Raw genomic sequence first — 10,328 nt, 5'->3', positions numbered from 1 at the left:
CTCCCAGACACGGTAAAGTGGAAGCGTCCTACGGCGGCCCGCCCGTAGCTCTCTCATTGGTTAGGCGACTTGAGGAAGGCGGAGAATGCGGGCAAAGAACCAGCGGGAATGACTTCCTACCCAGCTCCCGAGCTCCAGGCCAACGCCGGCAGGCAGAGCCGGCAAAGAGGTACAATTGACCTCTTTGCTAGTCCCTCCCTACTCTTGATTTGCCGAGGGTTGCGTCGGACTTACCTGTGACAGCTTTGGGGACACTGCGGCACACGTCAGGAGGGATGCCGAACTCCACATCCCCATTCTGAGCTGGCTGTCTACACAACCCTCCCAACCATCTCCTCTTGCCCTTAGTGCTTTGGCCCCAGGAAACACAAGTCTTGTAACAGATTTGTCTTCTTTCACATTCTGCCATATCGTCATTACCTGGTCCCACAGCTCACACGCCTCCCACTCCAAGAGTAAACTTGGAAGATTCTCCTGGGATTCCGTGGGTGCAATACTCAGCCCTCTCTAACCAGAAAGAGAAGGAACTAAGGTCCATTCTCACATTCCAAGGGCTTCCATAATCCCCACACTTCACTTGCCCCATACATGCTGCCAAAAACATAGCTGGTTATAACATCAAGAGAGCCAGAGTCAGAGGATCTGTGTTCTAGTCTTGAATACTAACTTCGTATCTATCAGTTTGATTCCTCCTCTGTAAAATGGAGAATTGGACTCTTAGGACTTCAAACTCTCACCTTGTGATTTTATTCAAACAAAATAGGTGCCTTCTTGCCGGCGATGCCTGGATGGCTTCCAGCTTCCCTTCCAAGAGGTAGCAAAGGAGCTGGTGGTGCAGCAGCTCAGAAAAGTGGAAGGGAAGCTGGCTTCACTCACTACTACATCTTTCTCCATAGTGGCAAAATTTCATCCCCAGAGAAAAGCCTAATCACAGGACCTAATGTACAAGACCTCTTTGCAGCTGGCCGAAAAGGCCTACGGCCAGGAGTCCAAGAGTGACCATTAAGCTTCCTGAATAGGGAACAAAGTTTTAGGGCGCTTTGAATCTTGCATAAGGGCACAGATCTGAATATGCCTAGGTTTAAGTAAAGTGTGGGAAAGCAGAGGCAGGGGGCAACAGGGTTGGAGCAGGAAAAGGCTATAACTTCACTTTATTTGTATTTCCTCCCACACAAAACCATCAAAACAGGAACAGAGATGGGCAGGGAAAAGGGCTGAAAATTTGTTCAATCCACATGTTCTCAGGGCTATTCCAGGGAGCGCTTGAGGCCGAATGCCTGTTGGAGTAGCTTCAGATCCAGCACTAATTCCTCCCACCCTGGCCTGAAGTCTTCACAGATTGGTGGCTCGAGCCCTGCAATTAATTCTCATCCTTTGCCCACCTTGATGTAAGGCAGGAAAGCAGACTGAAATGCTCCACTCTGATGGGCAAGGGGAATCACAGCCCACAGATGTACTGCACTTTCTGTGCTACAGGAGCAGAACTTGAAGCTGCTTCCAAGGTCTCAACACTTGTATGCAGGGCTAGAGGCCGATGGTGTATGAGCGGCCTGTGGGGTTATGAATAGCAGAACAGACTGGTGCTGTCACAGCCCACTCATACCACACCTTCTTGGAATTGCTGCACCGCCAGAAACGGACACAGATGGTCTGGCCTTCGCGTACCGTAATGGGCTGCTGTAAGAAGAAAGACAGGGAGGTTCAGGGTGGAGCTAATGAATTGTATGTGGCAATGTACTACTGAGCTAAGTGTGGAGAGAAAAGGATAAAACATGACATTCCAACCCTCATGAAGTTTATTTGAAGTCTTTCAGAATGAATTATCTGAACAATCAGACACTAAACCATTAGAAGTGTGATGAGTGCTATGAACATGCAGAGAACATTGCGCTACAAGAGCACCTAGGAGGCAAGGCGAACCTAGTTCAGGCAGTCAGTTAAAGTTATCTGACAAGTGGAATGTTTAAGGGGACCTGGAATATAAGTCAGCTGAGTGAAGAGATGAACAAAGAACTTTCCAGGCAAAGGAGGTGTGAAAGCCTGAGGCAGGAAAGAAGACAGGGTATTAGAGAAACCAAAAGAAGGTCCACAGAATCATGATGAGCATTGAGTAATGTACAGAATTGTTGATTCATTATGTTGCACACCTGAAACTAATATAACATTGCTTTGTTAATTATACTTCAATTGAAAAAAAAAAAAAGGGCTGATGCAATGTAACTAAGGGAAGAGTAGCTGAAAAGACAAGCTAAAACTAGATCACACCGTCTTACAAGGTTAAACCTTTCCCCTGATGGCAGTGGGAGGTCAATGAACGGTATTAAGCAGGACAGAGATATGACAAGATCTGGGCTTTTAAAAGATGACTCTTGCTCAAGGTAGAGACTAGACAGAAGAGGAGCCAGAGGAGATGTGGGGAAGCTAAGGAGACAGGCACCGCAGACATCTCAACATCTACAACAGGGATCCAAGAACATGTGGGAGTAGCAGAACATGGGTCATACTCAAGCATCCTCCTGAGAGCAGGGAAAGGGCAGAACACCAATGGCAAAAGTTACTCCTTAACCCATGGAATATTAAAGGTGATTCCTACCTTAATAGGGAAGAGGATGGGAAACCATGAGAACATCCCAGGAGAGTGAGTTTCTGGACGGATACCTGTTTGAAAAAATAATGAAAACATTGAGGTCTCTGTGACTCTGCTTTTTGCCTGGGTTGAGGGGCGTGTCTTCTGTGAAGAGAGAAACAAGTAATCAAAGATCCCCATTCATTGATTCTTGGGCTCCCTGTGCATCTAAATGAAACATTAACAAAACTGCCCAGGTAACATACTCATGCCCTGCCATCCACTGCCCCAGACACTCACTCAGGGTGATGTCCTGATAAAGCACAGTTTCAAAGTAGCCTGCAAAGCCATGTAGCACTGTGTTCACCTCCACAGGAAACTCCAAGGTGCAATAGCGGTTGTTGTCAATCATAGGATCTGTCAAGGAAGAGTTATGTGGATGACAAGGGGCCAAAAGCTCTAGACAACTTGGTAAAGCAAGAGCAAAAAACAGGATGGGAAGCCTAGACAGAGCAGACCCAGGATAGCAAGAGAAGAAGCCAGAAAGGTAAGCTCTCACCCATCCAGTCAGAGGAGAGTCATGCAGGAACCCACCTCTGTTGGGATGGCTGAAGGTAAAACAGGGCTGGGGCGCCGACAGCTGGTGGAAGTTGTGCAGCCGTACCACATAAGGCATCTCAAACTGGGCCTGTCCCGAGAGACCAAGCAAGAGCTGGAGCAGACAGGCAAGACACACCTACTTCCCCGGGAAAAGAAGCCTGAGCCTCAGGGACACAGAAAAGGATAACATTTTCATTTCAACTTTCGCTTTCCCACATCCCCAGCTCCTCCATCACTTCATCTTCTCCAGTGCAAGAAAACAGTTGATGCTAACGTAGAAAAAGAAGATGACTAAAGAGAAAAGAGCTCTCCAGAAGACAGTGGCTCTTTACCTCAGGGTCACGGTCCTTTTCCCGACAGGCGCGGACCTCATTATACAGCTTGGAGGAGGAGATGGGAGCCAGAAAGGAGGTATACTCCCCAGGGATGCTCACACCATCATCTGGAGAGTAGGAGGGTCATATTAGTTCCCAAGGGATGAAAATGGTGCGTCTAACTGAAGGTTCAAACCTCCTACATCAAAACATACCACATGTGACAACATGGAGCTGTCTAGGTCTGTTTTGTCTAGGTCCTTTCATGAGAAATTCTACTTTGAGGTTAACTTACAGAGACACAGGTTAAAACTGGAAAGAACCTAAGATATTCTAATCTAGTGGTTCTTAACTTCTGTAGGGTCATAAAGAACCTTGATATATGGATGAAAGCTAAGCCCAAGGTACATATTACATCAGCTCAGGGAATCCACAGACCTCAGACTTAAGGAGGATCTGCTCTAGTCCACTCCTCTCATTTTACAGATGTGAACAGTGAGGTTCAGAGAAGTTACTTCATTTGCTAGGGCAATGACCCAAGTCCAACCCACCTTCCTTTAAACCTTGTCACCTCCTCCTAGGCTGCTGCTGCCTCACTCAACCCGCCCCCGCCCCCCAAACTACCACAGCCTTCCAAGCTGAGAATCCATTCCCCTTACTCAGCACACCCCAGCCTAGAGGCACCTTTTAAGAAGTGTTGGGCTCCATCCAGGCACTCAGGTGACAGTTCATTGTCAGCAAAGGAGCCCAAAAGCTCACTGACGATGATGTCTGCTTTCTCTGGAGCCACCCATTCCCGCATGTCCGATGAGACTACGGTCACCTGGCTTCCCCATTCTTCAAACTGCCAGTTCTCTAGCCTAAAATAAAGATAATGCAAGTGAGGACACTGGTAAGAAAAACTGGCACTGGAGACAAACTTCCCAGCAAGGAGGTTGCTACTCACGTCACCACGGCATTTGGGTTCTTCTCCACAGCATACAGCTTTATCCTCCGGTCAGCCTGCTTGGCTGCCCTCAGAGAAGCATTTACCAGGGGACCCCGGCCTGCTCCCAACACCATTAGCACTCTAAGAAAGAGGAAGGGTCAAGCTGACTTAGCAGATAGAGAAGAGGTATGCAAATCTCTGGGATTGTGGGCAAGAGCACTCACTGGACATTGGTATCCTTCTCTTCGTCAGGCACTCGATCTAACAGACATTTATAGATGGCCTGGTGGAGGAAGGAGAAAAGACCTCATGGCTATGATCCCATCTTCACCCAGGACATCCCGGCCCTGTACTTGACCCAGACCCACACTATACCTGCTGATATTGAGAGTATTTGATGGGGTCCTTTTCAAACACTTCATATGTCTGAGATTCCAGATTGTCCATCAGTGGCTGACGAATGAGAGGAAAAAGGGAAAATAAGTTAGCCAGTTTCTGGCAAGGGCAACACACCAGAATACCAAAAAATTTCCCACTGCTTCCTGAGCTTTGGTAGGATTTTAGGGCACCTATGGTCAGAGACTCTTCTCCCACACCTCCCTCCTCTCAGAATACTCCAGACCCACCTGGAGTGGGGACTGCAGATAGTCTTCATAGCCCTTGGCAAAGAGTTCGTAAGCATTGGGTGGAGGACGGTTCTGGCTCAAGTATTCCAGGTACTGGAGGTAAGAACAGAACTCCTTCTCTGAGTGGTGGTTGGTGCCTGTGATGATGAACTGCACTTCCAGCTGTGAGAGAAGTCAGACCATCAGGTACAGTCCTCGAACCAAGATTCTGGGATATTGTTATGGCTTATGGCCAAAGAACCCTGGCGTAAAATAAGGCCCAAACGATCAGTCTTCCAGTTCAACAGATATCTCCAAGTATCAACACAACAGCATGAAGCTTCAATAAACTTATAAAGCCCTCTAATGCCATATAAGCATCATCCTGACTCAAACAGCCCCATCGATCCTCACTGTAACATCTTAAATGAAACCTTCTGCAAAGTTCTCATGAGATTTGGTTCCTTTTGAAATGTTCTGGGGTTCCTCATCCCATTCGCCTCTTTGTTCTCAAGAGCTCCAATTTTGATGAAATCGCTCCCCAGAAACCAGAAAGGAAAAGAATCAGCCTCACAGAAAAAAAAAAAAAAAGCACCACACATATGTGAATAAGGCAAGAGGATTAGCTGGAGTATCTTTGGAAACCTTCTACCACCCACCTTGAGGAGCCGGAAGATCAGCCTCTGATGCATCTTAGAAAGAACAGGAAATCCCTTCTTATTGGTCAGGAAAATGCTGGTGGGGAGAATGGCTGCTTTGATGGGCTCCCCAAGCCAACGATCAATGACATGGTTAGATGGGAGGTCGGCCCCAATTTCAAGAGCTACACGAGGGAAAAGAAAGTTAACTACTATATAAGAAGGCTTTCCTTGCTTTTTTGTGCAACATCTGTTTACTCCTTAAGAGCAAGGCCTACTGAGACATAAAGTAGCAAAACTGCCCAGCAGCCTAGTATACATGAAACTCCTTTTTTTTTTTAAACTTTTTTTTTTTTTTTTTTTTTTGAGACAGGGAGAGACAGAGCATGAACAGGGGAGGGTCAGAGAGAGGGAGACACAGAATCTGAAACAGGCTCCAGGCTCTGAGCTGTCAGCACAGAGCCCGACGTGGGGCTCGAAGTCACAGACCGCGAGATCATGACCTGAGCCGAAGTCGGCTGCTTAACCGACTGAGCCACCCAGGTGCCCCTGAAACTCCTGATTTTTTTTTTTTAACTGTATCCAGCTTTATTAAAGATACTTTTCATAAACAATCATGGTATTTCAGGCAGAACATGGGCAGACAATGTTAACAGTATACAGCAACTTTCAAACTCCTTTCTTTAATGGACTACCAAAGTCAGAAAGCCATTTCATAAAACCCAATGAAGTCTTCATTTGATGCTCTGAACAGGGAAAAGTTTAAAGAAATTTTAATATTTTATTTATTTTTGAGAGACAGAGACAGCACAAGTGGGGGGAGGGGCAGAGAGAGCGGGAGACACAGAACTCGAAGGGGGCTCCAGGCTCTGAGCTGTCAGCACAGAGCCCAAAGTAGGTCCCAAACCCATGAACTGTGAGATCATGACCTAAGTTGAAGCCAGACGCTTAACCGACTGAGCCACTCAAGTGCCTGAACAAGGAAAAGTTTAGAGTAAGGGTTGACATTTCACATTTAGCATGTTGTTAAACAACTTTTCACAAGCCAACCCTGACTTTGAAGTGAAAATGGCAGAATTATCAATCTGATGCTCCACAAGCTAAAAGAACTCTTTTGAGGGATGCCATCTCCATGGTGACCCTGCAAAGTCCAGATTGCCTGACATACTGGGAACCATTTTGACACTCGGGTCAGGTTCCAACAGGTCTCTGGGTTTAAGGAAGTCAAATCTATGTTGAAGGCAGAGAAGGAGAAGAGGACATAAAAAATGAATTTTAGTTTTTCCACACCATAAGGTGTCTGTGCCAAGGTGGCTAATGTGTATCATCATCAAGGAATCCCTCCTCCTGAGAACCAAAGAGGAAGTTTCTCAGAACTAGAAGGGAAAGGTATTTTCTCCCCCTTATCAATCTAGCTTCAGAGATATTCAATTAGTGACATTTGTCTTCCCCCTAAATAACAATGAAGTGTTCTGTGTACTAACAACATAGCTTAAAAGAAAAAAAAGTAAACCAGGGATGCCTGTGTGGCTCAGTCAGTTAAGCGTCTCTTAATTTCAGATCAGGTCATGATCTCATGGTTCATGAGATTGAGCCCTGCACTGGGCTCTGTACTAACAGCGAGGAGCCTGCTTAGGATTCTCTCTCTCCCTCTGCCCCTCCCCTGCTTGCTCTCTCTCTCTCTCAAATAAACATTAAAAAAAGTAAAAAAATCTTCATTTTAACAAAACTTAATAAAAAAGTATTTCAAGCTGTAAAGTCACCAGAAGTACATAGTTATCAAAAATGCACACATTTCACTTGGCATCTCCAAAAACTCCTAATTCTTTTTTTTTTAATATTTATTTAGTTTTGAGAGAGATATATATAAGAGAGAGGGAGAGTGTGTGCAGGGGAAAAGCAGAGAGAGAGGGAGACAGAGGATCTGAAGTGAGCTCTGTGCTGACATCAGAGCCCAATCTCACAAACTATGAGATCATGACCTGAGCCGAAGTCGGATGCTTAACCAACTGAGCCACCCAGGTGCCCCCAAAACTCCTAATTCTTACTCGCAGGAGGTCAGAGAAGGGATACCTATCCCAGTACCCTTGTGGACTTACCCACCGCAATCCTCTTGCTATAGTCACACAAGGTCCGGAAGTTGTGCCACCTGTCGGGGTCAAATACAGAAAAATACAGTCAAATATATACAGCTCACCAATTACCACAGCTCGAGGAGACCTCCCTACAGGCTCCATCCTGTACCTCCCCTTAGCCCTGGCACAGCAGCAAAAGGAGACATACCACATCCATGTCTTCTCCTCTCCACTGTACTCCTCTGTGTGTGTACTTGGTGCATTCTCAATTATATCATCTCTCAGGTCCTCTGGGGCCACCAAGGGTACCCGCATCCAGAACTGCACATGAACAAGTACTCTATTTAGAACTCTTTGGAACTCACTAGGTCCAGAAAGCTTCCTTCAATTAAAAATATCTTGATCCACAGGGCACCTGGGTGGCTCAGTTAAGCATCCCACTCTTGATTTCGGCTCACAGTTGTGAGACTGAGCTCCGTGTCAGGCTCTGCGTTGATAGTACAGAGCCTGCTTCAGATTCTCTCTCCCTCTCTCTCTGCCCCTTCCCCACTTGTGCTTGCTCTCTCAAAATAAACTTCAAAAAAAGAAAAATCTTGATCCAGCTCACAAGTTAATCCTTTTATGTTTTTCCCAACTTGTGGTTATATGCACATGTACACTTACCTTGTGTATATCCTTATGTAAATACCTGCCTTGTCCTTTATTGCAACTGTAAGTTTCTAGAAATAACTATACATTCTATATATTTTATAACAGTCTGCTTACCACTTTTAGATGCTGGTAGGCAGTACTGACATGTCAGTTCTCCCAAATGCACTCTTTACTCAATGGCTAGGAACAAGAAAATACCTAGCAGACTATCATAACATGCAGCCGAAAGGGAGGCCCTTAGCCATACCATGGAGGAGTGGTGGCCAGTGTGGATGTGGTTGGTCAAAACCCTGGCCAAGTTTGTGTTATCTTCCTGATTTAGGGGCAGCAGGAAAGCTGGAAGACCCAAATATGCCCCAAAATTCAGCTCCTGTAACATGGCCTGGAATGGAGATCAAGAGGAAAAGGTTAAGAGCTAGGAATCCAATTAGCTTTAATTGAATTATATTAGATTTACTAAGTTATGGGAGAAAAAAAAAAAAAAAACTGCTCTTTGCACCCAGCGTGGTTATGAACCTGACCTCTAGACAAATCCATTGGATTGGTGAAACAGTCTTACCGCCTCAGAGTTCCTGCGGATCTTCTCCACTTTTGAGTCTGGACGAATCCATGGAGAAAGCTTTCCCACAATTAGCGTATTCCAGTCTGCACTCCCCCCATCCAAGAAAGACAAAGACTAAATGAGGGTCAGCACTTTACTTGTTCAATTTCTAGTTCTTAACAGGGAATAAAGAGTAGAGATGAGAGATAAAAGACTTTTTCTATCACAGATATGGGATAGCCTGATGCAGAATAGACTACAGCTTTTAGCAGGTAAGCAAGAAAACAAGAGTTATCTGTGTCCCAGGACTAACCAATATATCCAAGTCAGGAAAGGAGGAGAATGAGGGCACTGTTAAAGCAGAAGTTGTTACTGCCTCTAATAATTAAGGGGCATATGGGATGGTCCCTACCCCTTCCTGACAGCAGTAGGTCTGATCGTGTCTGGGGGCCCGGCCGATTCTTAGCAGGTTCCTGAGTGAACTCCCTCTTGAAACGCGGGTGGAAGACAGGCATGCAGAGGAAATCAAACCTACAACCGCGACAGACCCAGAATCGTCATGTAAAGAGAGCAGCAGTGCCCAGAAATCCAAGCAACTGGATTAGGCTATCTCAATTCTGCACAACCCTCTCAGCTGCCATCAGTCACCCGACGGGACTGCTGAGTTCAGCCCACCTTGGGGCAGATCACTTCCGCTGCACTGTGCCTCAATTTCTCCCCAAAACACAGGAATGGAAAAGACAAGGAGAGAAGATAAAAATCCACCCCAAGTGGATTTCTACTCTGCTGTCACCGGTTTTCCAGGATCGTCAGATCCAGATTTGCCCCAGTATCGCCCATGCCTTCCCCCTTAAGATTTACCTCTTCTCTCTCTAGCCCCCTGACTCTCCCTCCCACTCTCAGACTGTAATCCCGCTCTCCAGGGCCTTGGAGATCTGTATGTCCCCTTTTCGAGTTTACCTGACAACTCCCCCGACTTTGGGGCTCAGTGACCACACACCTCCAATAAGTTTTTTTTTTTTTTTTCTTACGCCCCAGAGCCTAAGGCTCTCCACCCACCCGCAAGGAGTAATGGTTTCTCCCGCCCTAATCTTACTCCGACCCCCTCACCCCTGCTTCTCGGAGATGACTAGTCTGTCCCCCCTTCGTCCCCGAGTTCGGAGCCCGCATTCCGCTTGCAGAGGTCTGGGCCCTCACCCCTGCTTGGCCACAGCCCCCAAAGTGTCAGCTATTTCGGGGACGCAATTCAGGTCCCTGCCGCTGGACACGCGGCTCCCACCGGCACCTCCGACCGCCATCGCCGCCATCTTTTCCCTCGCGCTGTCCACGCCGGGATTCCTTGATATTAGCAGCCAATCAAAAAGCCAGAAAAAAGCCCCCGGAAGGCGGGATGAGTCGCCCTAACAACCA

The 10,328-nt window shown here is 46.7% G+C and overlaps 1 protein-coding gene and 1 long non-coding RNA gene across 3 annotated transcripts in view; one reads left to right on the top strand and one right to left on the bottom strand.

Moving 5' to 3' along the window:
• Positions 1 to 1,122: 1,122 nt before the first annotated feature.
• Positions 1,123 to 10,270, bottom strand: PRMT5 (protein arginine methyltransferase 5). 2 transcript variants are annotated; one of them, XM_086710142.1, is made up of 17 exons: positions 10,116 to 10,270; positions 9,331 to 9,449; positions 8,937 to 9,022; positions 8,625 to 8,759; positions 7,935 to 8,047; positions 7,751 to 7,800; positions 5,673 to 5,836; positions 5,035 to 5,196; positions 4,784 to 4,861; positions 4,633 to 4,691; positions 4,427 to 4,549; positions 4,165 to 4,340; positions 3,499 to 3,608; positions 3,161 to 3,254; positions 2,867 to 2,983; positions 2,594 to 2,658; positions 1,123 to 1,677 (listed from the first exon to the last, which is right to left on the bottom strand). In XM_086710142.1, the coding sequence occupies exons 1-17, from the start codon at positions 10,223 to 10,225 to the stop codon at positions 1,525 to 1,527; spliced, it is 1,914 nt and encodes a 637-aa protein (XP_086566268.1). In that variant the 5' UTR covers positions 10,226 to 10,270; the 3' UTR covers positions 1,123 to 1,524. The 2 variants fall into 2 exon arrangements, with proteins under 2 accessions (XP_086566268.1, XP_086566269.1); XM_086710143.1 differs by lacking the exon at positions 9,331 to 9,449 and having other exon boundaries at positions 10,116 to 10,238.
• Positions 2,963 to 10,328, top strand: part of LOC147580072 (uncharacterized) — a 28,669-nt gene continuing 21,303 nt past the window's right edge. Inside the window, exon 1 of the long non-coding RNA XR_015252509.1 lies at positions 2,963 to 3,113. This is a non-coding gene — a long non-coding RNA (uncharacterized LOC147580072). The remainder of the gene's footprint in view (positions 3,114 to 10,328) is intronic.

Source organism: Puma concolor, chromosome B3 (genome assembly GCF_028749965.1).
Source record: "Puma concolor isolate L17-30 chromosome B3, mPumCon1.1.hap2, whole genome shotgun sequence".
NCBI lineage: Eukaryota > Metazoa > Chordata > Mammalia > Carnivora > Felidae > Puma > Puma concolor.
This window is presented reverse-complemented; position numbering and strand designations above follow the sequence as displayed.

Excerpts from the sequence above, each read along its gene's own strand:
- PRMT5 (XM_086710142.1), bottom strand. The coding sequence starts at position 10,225 with ATGGCGGCGATGGCGGTCGGAGGTGCCGGTGGGAGCCGCGTGTCCAGC. Across the intron at positions 8,048-8,624 it reads CTGGCCACCACTCCTCCATG|TTCTGGATGCGGGTACCCTT; the intron begins GTATGGCTAAGG and ends GTTCATGTGCAG. Across the intron at positions 2,984-3,160 it reads CTTCAGCCATCCCAACAGAG|ATCCTATGATTGACAACAAC; the intron begins GTGGGTTCCTGC and ends CTTCCTTGACAG.